The sequence below is a fragment of the Cervus canadensis genome, chromosome 1 (genome assembly GCF_019320065.1).
Source record: "Cervus canadensis isolate Bull #8, Minnesota chromosome 1, ASM1932006v1, whole genome shotgun sequence".
Classification (NCBI taxonomy): Eukaryota; Metazoa; Chordata; class Mammalia; order Artiodactyla; family Cervidae; genus Cervus; species Cervus canadensis.
The window spans coordinates 111,900,300-111,914,391 of NC_057386.1; the positions used below are offsets into that span (position 1 = coordinate 111,900,300).

The 14,092-nt window shown below is 54.5% G+C and overlaps 1 protein-coding gene across 1 annotated transcript in view; it reads right to left on the reverse strand.

Annotated features, from left to right (window-relative positions):
* Positions 1 to 297: 297 nt before the first annotated feature.
* Positions 298 to 14,092, reverse strand: part of ZNRF3 (zinc and ring finger 3) — a 144,522-nt gene continuing 130,727 nt past the window's right edge. Inside the window, exons 3-9 of the mRNA XM_043437545.1 lie at positions 12,389 to 12,463; positions 11,863 to 11,994; positions 10,417 to 10,527; positions 9,306 to 9,473; positions 7,110 to 7,212; positions 4,709 to 6,475; positions 298 to 3,831 (exon numbers count right to left, since the gene is read on the reverse strand). Coding sequence (XP_043293480.1) covers positions 3,788 to 3,831; positions 4,709 to 6,475; positions 7,110 to 7,212; positions 9,306 to 9,473; positions 10,417 to 10,527; positions 11,863 to 11,994; positions 12,389 to 12,463 — 2,400 coding nt within the window. The 3' untranslated portion in view covers positions 298 to 3,787. The remainder of the gene's footprint in view (positions 3,832 to 4,708; positions 6,476 to 7,109; positions 7,213 to 9,305; positions 9,474 to 10,416; positions 10,528 to 11,862; positions 11,995 to 12,388; positions 12,464 to 14,092) is intronic.

Below are 14,092 nucleotides of genomic sequence, written 5' to 3' on the forward strand. Positions count from 1 at the left end.
GGTTACATCCAGCCTACGGTTCCTGTTTTTAAAAAGCAGGCTCCTGGGATCCCCCCGCCCAACCACCACCACCCCCGCCCCCACCCCGGCCACACACACACATAGGGCTGAGCAGAAAACTTGCCACTACCATCAGGGACACAATCACAAATGCTTGCCCAGGAATCACCCGGATCCCCAGTTACCTGAATTCTGTTTACACAGAAGCCCCCGTGGATGATGGGCACTGCTTCACGCAGAGGTCTCCTTTGTGGCATCTGTAAGACCTTTACCAGAGCAACGACAACATATAACACATACTTGATAAAATTGTATTTTTTTTTTTTTACAGTCATTTGTACAATTTGTTACAAAACCATAGAAGACTACAACTTGTTTTAAATCATTTTTGGTCGGCAAATATGTAAAATCTGTGTGCAATTATCATGTATTTACAGGGCTTCATGTTAGTCATTTTCAATGATTATTCCAACAATGTCACACTCTCAACATAAGACATGGCTTAAGATAAATATATTAGTAAATAAATATTCTGAGAACATATTTCCATAAATGAAATGTGCTGCTATACATATACAGAATATACATAAGTTGTTTTCTAGCCTTTAAAACATTTTTTAAAAATGGTAATGTTGGAGAAGGAGCCCTTAGACAACTTTATTACAAAATCTTTACAGCAAAAGTCTTTACAAAATATCTTTTAAGTGCTATGGGAGAAATATTTTTTTAAAAAACATTTAAAATAGTGCCTTGTTAGACCAATACAATAGAGTTTATATAAAGAATAGAAAAAGGCAGTTCTGTTTAAAAAATAATACTCTTGATTAGTAATTATTTTTTAGACCTCATTTTAAAAGCATTAGTCCTGCATGAGCTTTGAGTAGGAGCTAGCAGCACATTAGGGAGGGTGTGGGCAGTGGGCAGCAGAAGGAGCTTTATAAAATGGCGTAGGTTAGAGTCAGGGTCAAGGTAAGGGAGAGGCAAAGAGACGGAGAGTTAAGGCCAGCATCCCAGGGCTGTGTCCACAAAGAGGTACCTGGTGGACCAGAACTCCCAAACCCCCATTTTTCACTGGTTCTAGCACTCTTCAATCTACATGGCTGCCCTACACCCAAGCCTGGGCCATGGGACCACGCCCAATAGTCACATTCCTGCTCGTGGGTGTGTGTGTGTGTGTAGGGGGTGGTTCTCAATGGAAGATTCGAGGCTTCCAGTTTCCACATCTACATAACCCCCACACGCCATGGAGAGGCCACTGAGAAAAGACACTTATCATTATTGGAGTCTTCAAAGAAGACAGTTCTTTTGACTTGAACGGTGAGGCAATATAGTTGGGTCATTATGCTTTGTGACCCAACACAGATTTAAGACAATGGTTAGAGATTTCAAAGTCTGAAAATTTCATTCTTCTGTTTCTACCACCCTATAAAATATGAAAATTAAATGTGTTTCTTTTGCCATCTGTAGTTACTGCTCTTTTCAGATGAAAATTGGACACATTTATTCTAATAAGCCCAGTTGAAGCCACATGTTCTCCTCATCCATTTATTGCTTAAGGCTGTTAAGGAGTGGTTTTTTTTTTTTTTTCCCAGTCGGGACTAAAGCAAGCCACTTTGGGGGGTCGGGTTTCAGACAAAGAAGAGACTATGCACTCGAAGGCATTAAAAACAAACAAAAAACACAAAACCACAAACAAACAGAATCTCAACAATGAGAAGCTGCTTTTTGCAGTTCCTGTTAGAAGCCCCCACCCATTCCCCATGCAAGTTGCTGTCCTTTGCAGCTGCTACTCTCGGCCCCAGGAATAAAGGCGGCCCAGATCACATGTCGCCCGCTCAGGCACTTCCCACACCCTCACCAACAGGTGTGCCATGCACAGGTGGGGCTGGGGGTGGGGGTGGCCCCAGAGGGATGTCCCACAGCAGAGGCTGGGGGACAAGTCTCACCACAGCGAGCCCCTTAATGGGCAGATGGCTCAATCGTTTGATGCTGAGATTCCTTTCTGACAAATCCTGGCCAGAAGTAAGTAGATGTCCTCACCAAAGGCTGGGCTTTTTAAGAAAGGGATTCAATAAGATTCTCCTTCAAAATGTTCTGGTGTGGACCCTGGGCTGACCTCCCCTAGGGCAGACTGGAGAAGAGTCTTACAGCCCCCTGGCGGAGTTCTCTGCTTCCCCACCTACAGGGGGCCAGGACTCAAGGTTCCTATTCAGCAAATGAGCATTTCAGATGACAACAAGCAAACACCTGCTGAATAAATGAATAAGCAGAAATGACCAGAAGAGTTAGCAGACACAAGGGCTAAGGTGATTAGTTTCCTCTAAAAAAAAAAAAAATTTTTTTTAAGGACAAGAAACACATTGGACAAAGAGGTTAATGATCCCTGATCTGAAACAGCTTTAAATAGATTCTCCCTTTTAAAATGGAAACATCTTTTAAAAAATGGTTTGGGTTTTTAAACTCTCCCTCCCTCTTAAAACGACAACAACAACAAAAGAAAACAATGAAAGGCTGGAACAATATACAAAAACCTACCCTTTGGGGCTAAACTATCTGATAGTCTCTTTCTCTCTGTCTCATGGAGAATCAATACATAATAGTGCATTAGGTAGAAAGGATAGTAGACATTTGTAGGCGAGATGAGCAATTTCAGCCATGAGGCAGAGGGCTGAACAACCCTGAAGCGATGGGATGGGAAACTTTCATACGGAGCTCAGAACCTATGGGGTCCCTGCCACGTGCCCCTAGGAAGACACCCCAAAGTCGGAACAGTCCAGGGGCGTGACCGCGCCGGCTCGGACGCATGCGCAAAAAGCCCACTCTGCGCCAGGGTGCCCTCCATCCCTCCCCTCCCCCAACTTGGGTCAGACACCGAGGCTGCAAAACCATGTACATTCATTCCTCCTGGGTGTCTGTCCCCACACCCCACATCGAACCATCTCTGCAGCCAGTGGCAGGAAGCCCAAGATCAGGACTCTGTCCTTCTATCTAGGACGCGGACCAGAGGGGACAGACAGAGGACACTGCGCAGAATAGTCCCTGTCACCCCGGGGCTTATGTAGCAATGGCTTGTCCCGGCTCCGCAGTGCGGCAGACCTTCCACCCGACCCCCGGCTGTTGCCATCAGCGGCCTGCAGGTGCGGGCTGAACAGGCCTGGCTTCCGAGGAGGCCTGACGCCTTGTACGTTGGGATTTGCCAGAGGAAGAAAGAGGCAGCATTGCATTGTTCCTCAGAGTTTGTACCCATATCAACTAGCTTTACTTCAAGTTTCTGGTTCATTTTCTAAGGCAGGTGTAGCCCTGAGCTTTTCAAAGGCCTGAGCTCCCTCCAGGGAGACAACAGTATCTACACATGATGTGGTTCAATTAATGCAGCAGTGAATTTTTTTTTTTTTTCAGCAAAAGTTGGCAGTTAGGGTTCTTTAAAATATATATTTAAATAACTTTTTACATTTACATATAATATCTTAAAAAAAAAAAGCAGAGAAGTCAATCCCACACACCTCGGAACCCCAAACACACACACTTTACATAACAGAAGTGTAACATGTTATCAAAAGAGGCAAAAGACTCAGAATTTTGTCTGTTGGTTTGTTAATGGGGGGGGAGGGGGTTGCCACAGGTGGCTCACATTTTGGGCTGAGAAGGAGGGCTCTCTTTATTACCACTTTTGTGTTTGTCAAAGCTAAAAAAATTTTTTTTTGTTTTGTTTTCTTTTTTTCTGTAGGAAGTCAAGAGTTTGGAGTCTCCATACAGTTCCCATTTCCACGAAGAGTTCCTTCGGAGCTCAGGCTCCAGGGCTGCCGCTGTCCGCCGGGCGAGATATCAGTCCTGGGAGAGAGAGAACGACCGTCAGGGGAGGGGGCCGTCCCCGCAGCCTTTGGGCACCATGTGGTCAGAGGGGTTGGCAGGGCCTGATCATACACAGCTGGGAGAGGGGTCTACGTTTCTAAAATTCAGAGGGTAATGGCAAATCAGTGAAGGGTTTTCTGGTGTAAAGACAGACTTAATGTTTAAAAAAAGACAACTGTGGCGCTGATGTGGAACAGAGGGCAAGATCAGCCACAGGAGACCAGTCAGAAGGCTACTGTCCTCACCCTGGGGAGAGGGAAAGGGCCTGGCTGCGGACAGCGGGTGGGGAGCAGCAGAGAACCTTGTGGGGTTTACTGCGGAGATGGAATGGTCCCGGTGCTACTCAAAGGTGCTAGGCTGCCGACGGTTCACTCCTGAGACAAAATGTTTGGAAACTTGACTGCAGTTTGACCATGTCTGCTCAATCTCATAATAAAAGATCTGGACTGGAATTCTGCATGTCTTTAGCTAAGTTTCGTTTTTCTGGGGATTCCCCTTTCTGGATGAGGGGCAAATCAGCACAGAGGATTTTCAGACAGATTGTGGAGCCCAAGACCCTGAAGCAGGAAGGGCAGGGCAGGCTTGGGGCTGGGGCCTGGGCATTTGGGTGGGGAGCCCTGGAGGAGTGGGTGCGGAGGGTTGGGTGGGCTGCATCCGGGGCATCTGGGGGAGAGGTGAGGGATGCACAGGGCCCACAGGTCTGGAGCGCAGAGGAAGGAGTAGGTGGGGAAGTAACACCTGGAAATCACCAGGTACGGATGGGGTTTAAAGCCATGTGCACCAAGAAAGTCAGTCAGGAAGTGACCATGGGGAGAGAAGACCCCGACCCGGGCCTGCCGTCACCGTCCGCTCTCACCTGCAGCCTCGGGCGCTGTGGTGCTGGACTCCCGAGTGTCCCGGAGGGCTCTGGGGGAGCTGGTCCCGGGGGCCCCCACATCCTCCGGAGGGCAGCCAAATGGCCGTGGTGCCCTGGCCGGGCAGCACTGAACCCTCTCTTCTTCCTGGGCTGCTCCCAGGCCCCTGCGGGGCCACAGGGCATCTGGACCGGGCAGCGTCCCCTGCCAGGGGCCGAAGCCATGGGTCCCCTGGCAGTCGGAGGGCAAGCCCAAGTCGCCATCCACATCCTCCGGAATGATGGGGACGCGCTGGCTCAGGTCCCAGGCCCCAGGGTGACAGCCGGCCGGGGCCTCCTGGGCCAGCGTGTACTGCACGCGCACCGAGCAGTCCTCGGTGTAGCAGCCGCCGCCCTCGCGGCCACGGGCCACCTGCTTCTCTTCATAGAAGCAGCAGGGCAGGCCCTCGTACTTCACGCCGTCCGTCCTGGTCAGATGGTCCGGGTGAAGGCCATAGAGGCCCTGGGAGCTGGTGGGCTGTGGCTCCCCGCCTGGGGGGCCGCACCCCTCACAGGGCGGGGGGCCCAGGTACAAGGCGCCGCCCCCGGCCGCCCCCGCGCCGGGGTCTGGGGCGGCGGCCGGGGGCTCGCAGCAGCAGGCGCACGACGGCCCCTCCCGGGCCCCCTTCCAGGTCCTGAGGTCCGGGGCGGCGCCAGGAGAGGCCTCGAGCCCCCCTTGTGAGGTAGAGCTGTGGGACCCCCGGGGCTCCAGGGAGGAGCTGCTGCTGTAGTTCATCTCCAGGCTGCAGGTGGACAGCTGGTCCCCCGAGGCGGAGGCCGAGACCGCGGCGGGCCCGGGCCAGGGCTCCCCCCGCGTGGCGCCGGGGCCGCGGGCTGCCGCCGGGAGCTCCTCGGGGGCCGGGGAGCCATCGAGGCGCACGACGGGGCCCCGGCCCGAGCCCCCCACGTCGCCGGCGCGACAGGGGCTGCGGCTGCGGTAGACGAAGGGGTCGTAGTCGCTGCTGAGCGAGCTGCGGAAGGTGGAGCAGCTGCCGTACACGCCCTGGTTGCTGACCTCCGTGCAGTCCACCACGGAGTCGCTGGACGAGCAGCGGCACTGGCCCGAGCTGCCGCCGCTGCTGCTACTGCTGCTGTCGCTGCCCGGGCCGTCGGCCAGGTAGCCGCTGCACACCGAGCGATGGCCGTGGTAGCAGCTGAAGCTGGACGCGCTGCCGCTCTCCAGGGGCGAGGCCGGGGCGGCGGGCGCGAAGAGCAGGCTGCCGCCGCCGCCGCCGCCGCCTCCCGGGGGGAAGGCCCGCGCCGGGCCCCCGGGGGCCAGGCTGGGGGGCGGCTGCCCCTCGGGCTCGGGGTAGCTGAGGCCCCGGAAGTAGTAGTGCTGGTACATGGTCTCGTACTGCGAGAAGCAAGCTGCCTTGGAGAAGCTGCGGCCGCCGAACTTGGGCCTGCGGAAGGGGGGCGCGGGCGAGTAGGGCCGGTGCTCCAGGCCACAGCGGTGCGCGGCCAGGCCGTGGTCCAGGTGGAGGGGCGGGTAGCTGCGGATGTAGGCGGGGGTCTGCGGCGGGAAGAGGCCCTGCTCCCCGCGCCGGTCCACGGTCAGCAGCGTGACCGGGTTCCCGTGGGCGTCCATGCTGGTCCTCGTGGGGTAGGCGGGCACGGCGCCGGCCCTGTGCACGCGGCCCGGGTAGTGCACCGGCAGGATCACCCTCTGCTGCCGCCCGCGCGCCAGGCTGCTGGTCTCCACGCACACGGCGCTCGGGTTTCCCTTTTGTTCTGGGGAGAAGCGCAGGAAACAGGTCAGCACGCGGAACACGCCGGGGCCCAGGGCTAGAGGGGCAGACACGGGCAGACTGAGGCAGCTGGCACCAGAGGGGCTCTGGCCCATTCTAAGCTCCCGCCAAACCCGGCCACGCGGGCAGAGGCCTCCTGCTCCTCCACTCTCAGGGTGGCCCCTCCTATTAGGGCCCATCTCCCACCTGCTCTGCATGACAAGAGCCTCCGAGACAGGAGAGGAAAGGCCCTGACCCTCTTGGAAAAACAGCTATGAGGAGGGCACCCTGCCTTCTGGACCCTCAGGCACCCCCACAGTGACAGCATCATGACATGACCCCAAGGTAGCAAGCAGGGTGCATGTCACCACTGTTGTCCCGCTTAAGAGACTGTGGGCCCGGGGCCTGGAGAGGCCGGGGGCCTGGTCCAAGCTCAGGAACCCAGTCGTGTCAAAGCCAGAGCTCAGACCCAGGCTGACCCTCCAGCAGACCCCCCCAGGCCCCCTGGCGCCTCCAGGTCCCGGCAGCAGTGCTTTGGTGGGCAGTTGGCTCCCCAGCCTGCGGTGCCTGTCCCGCTCCCTCTAAGCACCCGGGAAAGCCAGTGCCTCCTGGCAGGGGCGGAGGCGGCGGAGCGTTACCTATGATGTTGTGTCGGCAGTGGGGGCAGGTGTGGTGCTGCAGCAGCCAGGGGTCCACGCACTTCCTATGAAAGCGGTGAGTGCAGGGGATGACCCGCAGTTCCTGGGGCGGGAGAGAGGACACGCAGCCTGAATGTGGGCCGGGGCAGAGGGCGGTCCGCACATGCTTCTTTCTTCCCGCGGGGCCGGAGTGGACCACGGAATCCAGTGCACCATGGCGGTGCCCGGAGGCTCCCCCAGCCCCATCTTTAGCTCCAACCACGGTGCTTGGTGTCAAGGGAGGAAGTAGGCTCTCCTCTCGCCTCTGGAGGAGAGCACTCACATTCGGGCCACTAACTCAGGCCCGCCACAGCTGTGTGTTCGTGCAGGGTGCTCAGCCTGGGGGTGTGAGGGACAGCTAGGCACGTTCAAAAACCTTTTGCATTTCTGGGATGCAAAATGAGGTGGGTAAAAAGGACGATGCCTGGGATTCATGACTGACAGGTGTGGCAGCAAAGGCGCAAAGTTCTCCCACCTTCCCCTTCACGGGACTCTCAATATTCACCTGAGGCCACATGGTTTGTAACAAAACTCCTAACATGGAGAGGAGGTGATGGGGTTCTGAGGCAGGCAGAAATGCCTCTAAAGTTCCTGAGCCCAGAACACCCTCTGGATTTGCCACTTTTACTTTGATTTTCCATTCTCTGACCAGCTAAACGTAGCCACATTGCAACTAACCCCTACGGCTGTGCCCGACCATGACAAGAGTCCTATCTGGATTTTCTCATGTGACCTTGGTGATTACCTGGAGTCCAGGCCAATCTTGGGCTCATGTCATAAGCAGAGGCACAGAGAGTAAAGTTATTCGCCCAAGATCACAAAGCTAGAACCCTCCTGGGCCCAGATGAGAACTAAAGCATTCTGCAGGTAGAGACTGTGTGAGACCGTTCATTTGAAGGCCTCTGCAAAACCTCGTTTTTCATCCAACAGTCTACACAGCGGCAGGACACTTTCATCAAAGGGGCATCAAATGCCTGCAACTAATTCTGAAGTGGTTTGCCTCCTTACTCCCTCAAACGTGTGTGTTTATGTGTGCTCAACCCGGAAGGAGATGAAGCAGATGTAGGAAGATGTTAACAATGGGTGATTCTCAGTGAATGATAACAGCATTCACTGTATGATTCTTGCAACTTTTCTGAAAGTTTGAAATTTTCAGAAAAAAAGCTAGAAGGAAAAAGGAGACATCACATCCTTTGTCCTTACTTTCTTCTTTTTTTTTTGTTTGGCCGTATCAACCTGGCTTGTGAGATCTTATATCCCCAACCAGGGATTGAACCTGAGCCCCTGGCAGAAAAAGCGTGGAGTCGTAACCACTGGATCACCAGGGGAGTCCCCGCCCTTGTCTCTTTATAAGTAAGAATGGGTGTAAGTGTTCCACACAGCTTTTAGGAGAGAATTGTATGAAGCTGAGTTCCAGAGTTTTCAGATGAGCAATGCTCAAATTAAGTGTTGCTGTTGTTCTGTCACTAAGTCATGTCTGACTCTTTCCTATCTCTCAGAGTTTGCTCAAACTCATGTCCATTGAGTCGGTGATGCTATCCAACTCTCTCCTCTGTCGCCCCCTTCTCCTCCTGCCCTCAATTTAGTAAGTGTAAATTAATTAATTTAATGTAATTAATTTAAGAAGTACCCCCCCCCCCTTGTGGCTCAGCAGTAAAGAATGTTCCTGCCAATGCAGGAGACTGGGGTTCGATCCCTGGGTCAGGAAGATCCCCCAGAGAAGGAAATGGCAACCCACTCTAATATTCTTGCCCGGGAAATCCCATGGATAGCAGAGGAGCCTGGTGGGCTACAGTCCATGGGGTCACAAAGAGTCAGACACGACTGAGTGACTAACATTTTCACTTTCTTCAAATGTAAATTAACTGTAAATATTCCTAAAACCAGAGTTACATACATTTCTGATCAACGAGTGTTCAGCCAGGTACCCAGGAGAGTGTCCATGCATGTGGCCACCCCCTTCCGGGGGGGGACAGCAGTTGGAAGGTCTCAGGATGCCCCCTGGACAGCTGGGAGGCTCAGCCCTCGTCCCACAAGGCTGTGGGCAAGGCCCGTGGGGCCTGTCCTTCCAGGTTCCGTGCGCCCCATGCGGGGCAGTCCACCTCGTCCCCGGCTCGTCCCCACGGGGCCCGGCCCTGCCCCTGCCCCCGCCATTACCTCCCCGTCGATGTACTTCTCCAGGCAGATGGCACAGTCAGATGTGGAGCTGCTGCTGAGTGTGTCCAGGGCCCCGCAGCTCCCCTCCCGGCGCCCCTTGCTCTTGGAGTTGAACTTCCTGGTTTCCATCTTCTCCAGGGCCTGCACGGCCAGCCTGTTCATGGAATTCTGCGCGGCAGAACGTGGCCCGTGTGAGGGTCTGGGCTGTGTTAACAGCGGCGGTCACCCCCCGGGGGACCACGGTCAGCCTCACGCTAGTCTCCATTGGGCCAGGACAGACTGCTGAGGAGTCACTAGACGTGGAGAGACCACGGCCCAAGAGCACGGGTCTTCAGACTCCAGCGTGGCCACCACACTGGCCTAAGCGGCGGAGCCGGCAGAGGTCTGCTCGAGTTGTTTGGCCGACTCTGCCCTGGGCTAAGGGCTCCTCCCTTCACTGAAGAACGCCCCGCGGGCCAATGAACAACGCGTGGGGGTGCTTGGCACTTGGCAGGCTGGACGTGCTTGACAGACACCAGCTGCTGCTCTGTCGCTGACGGCCCCCCCAACCCTCGGCGCTGTCTCTGTCCAGGGACGTCACACTGCTACACCCCTGAGATTCTGGACTCCTGAGTGTCCCTCCATTGCCCTCTGCCCCCAAACCCTTCCCTCCTGTAAGCACGCAGTGCTGTCAGCCGGGGCACTAGCGTGGCTCCTCTGTTCATTGAAGATTGCCTGGAGAGCTTGGTAGACGCAGATTCGGCTGCGGCAGGTCCGGGGTGGGCCCTGAGACTCTGCGCGTCTCCCAAGCTCCCAGGTGATGCTGATCCTACTGGTACCCTGATCATATCTGGGGAGCAAGACTCTCGGGCTCCATGTTAACATTCAAACGTATTTTTGGAAAAACTCGTGGCTGGAAACGGCCCCAGTGCTCGGCCCTTGTATTGAGAGGACCGGCCCTTTTGGAACCGAAACGACTCAGTGCTCTGAGCTCTGCTCTGGCTTTTCTCCATCTTTGCTGGTTCTGGGCCAACAGGGAAGAGGCTGCTGTGTGGGGTCAGCACCCTGCCCTGGTCTGCACCGGCAGTGGGGCCTCGGGGATGAAGGTGATGGGCCGCTCCGGGGCCATTACCTGACTGCGTCGCTGCTTCAGCTTGATTTTGACCAGGAGGATGAGGCAGACCAAGGAGACCACGACGAAGAAAGCCAGGAAAATCCCCATATCGAAGTATTCAGTGGGTTGCTGGAACAGAACACAGATACAGTGAGTCACAGTGCTCTTCGGCCCGGGGATGGGCACGTGGGCTGGGTCGGCTCTGGTCAGCAGAGGGATGGAGCCACTGGGCTGCGTCTCCGCGCCTCTGCGGGACCCGCTGGGGCTTCTGCTGACAGGCGCGCGGTGCGCTCTCCGGGCCCAGGCAGTGCCCCGCGGTGCGGCCCGGGGAGGCCTGCCGGGGTCTTAGCCAGGCCTCCTAACAGCTGGGAGAACTCTGCTCGCTGAGCCGGGCTCCCCGCGGAAGAGCGCAGAGTCCGCCGTAACCGGCAGGAGAGGCCCTTCCGAATAAACACAAATATCACATTTATGGGACAAAGGAGTGAGTGTCATGTTTTGAGGGAACAGTGATTACTAACCGTATAATTAATGGTTTACAACAACTCAGAAAATTGTATGCTGCTTCCACAAATATCAGCTTCCACTATAGTGAGTCATATTTACCAAAGCGCTCTTTTTTTCCTTTTAAAAGCAGCCAGCAAGTCAGTTCTTCTGCAAACTCCCTCTAGTTTTAGTTCTTACCTTTCCCTCATGGCATACGGCCTCCTAAAACCTTACAGCCACCTGATCTGGGACGTGCATTTGGCCCGCTGGAGTGGAGTTTTGCTGCCTGAATGCTACGAGCATCTGGGTAATTTTTGCGAAAGGATCCTCTTTTATGTGAATATTCCAATATTTGGGAAGAGGAAATAAACCATCTATGGGGCACCTGTCCCAGGTTCCTAGAATCTTGAGCCTGAGGTTGGGCAAAGGATGGCAGCAGCGTGGCTTTAACACAACTAAGAGAAGCCTAGAAGACAAAGCTATCCATTAACCACCTGGAAGTCGTGAGCTCCGATCCCAGTTGAAAGCTTACTTTTAAAGAATCTAGGACAGGTTAGGGGGTTTTGGTAATGCACTTGCCCCACAGGAAGGAGGAAGCACAGGCCTCATACTCTTAGTGAAGACCCCTGGGAGGAGGGAGACACTGGAAAAGCAGCTGAGGGTAAGGTGCCCTTCCCTTCAGTCCTCAGTCAGCCTTTCATGGGAAGATGGGACAGAAGAGGAAAAAGGGCAGGAGGTCGCCCAGAGGGGACCCCGGGTGGAAGAGACACCTGGTCACAAGTCATCTACCTCTGGAAGGGCTTTTCAGATGCCCTCAAGTAGAACTGGTAATCTCTCCCTGGCCTCCGGGCTTACATCCGCTCTAAACCTGCAGGTCCCTGAGGGTGCATCAGCATTTTAGATGGGGAAAAAGCCGGAAGCAAAGAAAAAAAGGCCAGAGCCGGAAGGGGCAGGTGGCGGAGGACCACGGAGGAGGCTCACTCGAGGCGGGCGGTGCTGGATCCGCGCGCGCGCCACTTTCTGCTTGTTGACGATGTTCATCAGCTTGATAGCGTCTGCGCCCTTCACATACACCACTGGCCTCTTGAGTGGGTCTTCTGAGCCCTGGTTCAGCTAAGCAAGGAGAGACGGTGCTGCTTAGAAGATGTAATTACTTTCAAGAAGCCGGAGAGAGAGAAAGACTAGAGGAAAAGAACGAAATTCCCTTTGGAAAATCCCCAAACACCAGCATCATAGACGGGGGGGCTCCCAGGCAGATGAAGCTGAGGATGCCCCCTGTTTTAGGATGAAGGGTCTGTGACAATGCCTCCCAGCCCCCAGCTCCCCGGCTCTTAACCCCTCTCGACACATTCGCTTTGGAGGACGACGTGCAGATACGGATCACTAATGAGGGCAGACAAGCACAAGGGCCCCGAAGACCCAGGTGACACAACGGTGAAGCCAGGCCAAGTAAGGGAGCTGCTTCTTTCAGGGGCCCTGCAGCCTGGGCCTGGCCCCAGGAGCTTACCTGGTCAATAGCTTCTGGGTTTTCGGACACATCGAAGATGACTGCAGTGGCTCCCCGCTGCACGGCTCGCTTGGCCTGGGAGAGTGAGAAAGAGCGTGTTGGGACGTTTCCAAAAAGCTGACCTTGGAAATCAGACCTGTATTCGAATGCAGAATTACATGACTGGGCAAGTTACTAACTTTCCTAAGCTCCAACTTAAGTGAAAGTCGCTCAGTCATGTGGCACTCTTGGCGACCCCATGGGCTATACAGTCCATGGAATTCTCCAGGCCAGAATACTGGAGTGGGTAGCCTTTCCCTTTCCTTCCCCAGTGGATCTTCCCGACCCAGGAATCGAACTGGGGCCTCCTGCCTTGCAGTGGATTCTTCACCAACGGAGCTATCAGGGAAGTCCAAGCCTCAATTTGCCTATCTTTTGTTTTGTCTTTTTTTTTAAAGGAGGGGGTGGGGATGGGTAGGCAACAGCGCCTTGTTCAGTTGAACCTGAGAACTAGATGAGTTAGAAATGGTGAAAATAAATAACTGGGTACTCAATTAACCTTTGTCTCCCTCTTCAGCGTAAGCCTTAACATCAGACTACAAACTGACAACCTGCCCCGTCAGCATAAAGGTATTGGTTTCAGTGATTTCTGCTATGAACGCAGGGCCACTGGCAACAAAAGCACATGCCTTTGGTCCTTCTCTTGTGGTCCTCCCTCTTCCCCATGTCGTCCAGCCCTGCAGTTAGAAGAGCCTGTGAATATGTCCAAAGGAATCTCAAAATGGTCAGTTTTAATAATGGACATGAGCTGAAGACCTTTGGAGATGCTGTCGGGTAGGGGGAAAGGCTACGAGAAATAATTGTAAATGGGGATTTAGAGCTGTTGGCTGCCAAACCTGGCCGCACATCAAAAACCACTTGGGGAAGTTTGTAAAGCAGATTTCCTGGCTCAGACCACAGAGCCTGATTCAGCAGGGCTGGAGTGAGGCCCAGGAAACTGAGTTCTGTAAGTTTTCTGAGGATTCAACCATTTGAGGAACTACTGGTCAGAGATGAAATGTTTCAGGAGCAAATGAGAAGCGGTGGGATTCTTTTGGGGGGTGGGGGGCGGAGAGGATTCCTTTCCATCCTGGTGAAACTTCCAGGTTCATGTCCAGCTAAGGGAACAGCAGAGTAGAAGCTGAGGAAGAATTAGACATAATCCTTGCTTTTAGGAACCTGAATCTTGTTAGGGAAGCAAGACTCCTCTCAAGGTTAGGGATGGGGGAGGGGACCAAAACGAAAACCCAGCCTCCTGTAAGATGGACAAATGATGGCCAGTACTCAGAGGTCAAGAAAGCCTCTATGGGCCAGACTGCTTGAGAAAGAACGAAAGCTGAATTCCTTCCATAGAAAGAATCACTGCATGGCTACAGCCCGGGAAAGCAACACAGCCTTAGACCGGAATGTGGCTAGGGCAATGCTCCATCAGCCCACCAGAGGGCAGTCTTGCCCCACAGCTGCTACAAGCCAGCTCCTTGTATTTGGTACAAGCAGGACAGTGAACCCTTCGGGATGCAGCAGAGTCCTCCGCAACTTCACGAGCTCCGGCACCTGAGTGCCGTCCTTGTTCTGCTGAGGACCCCTTTCCGTTGGACTGAGATTCGGTGAACCCGGTCTGCTCTGCCGCTTGCTGGTCCCACCCTGGTTCCCCACTGGCTCGCCCCCATCAGGAGGAGCTCCTGG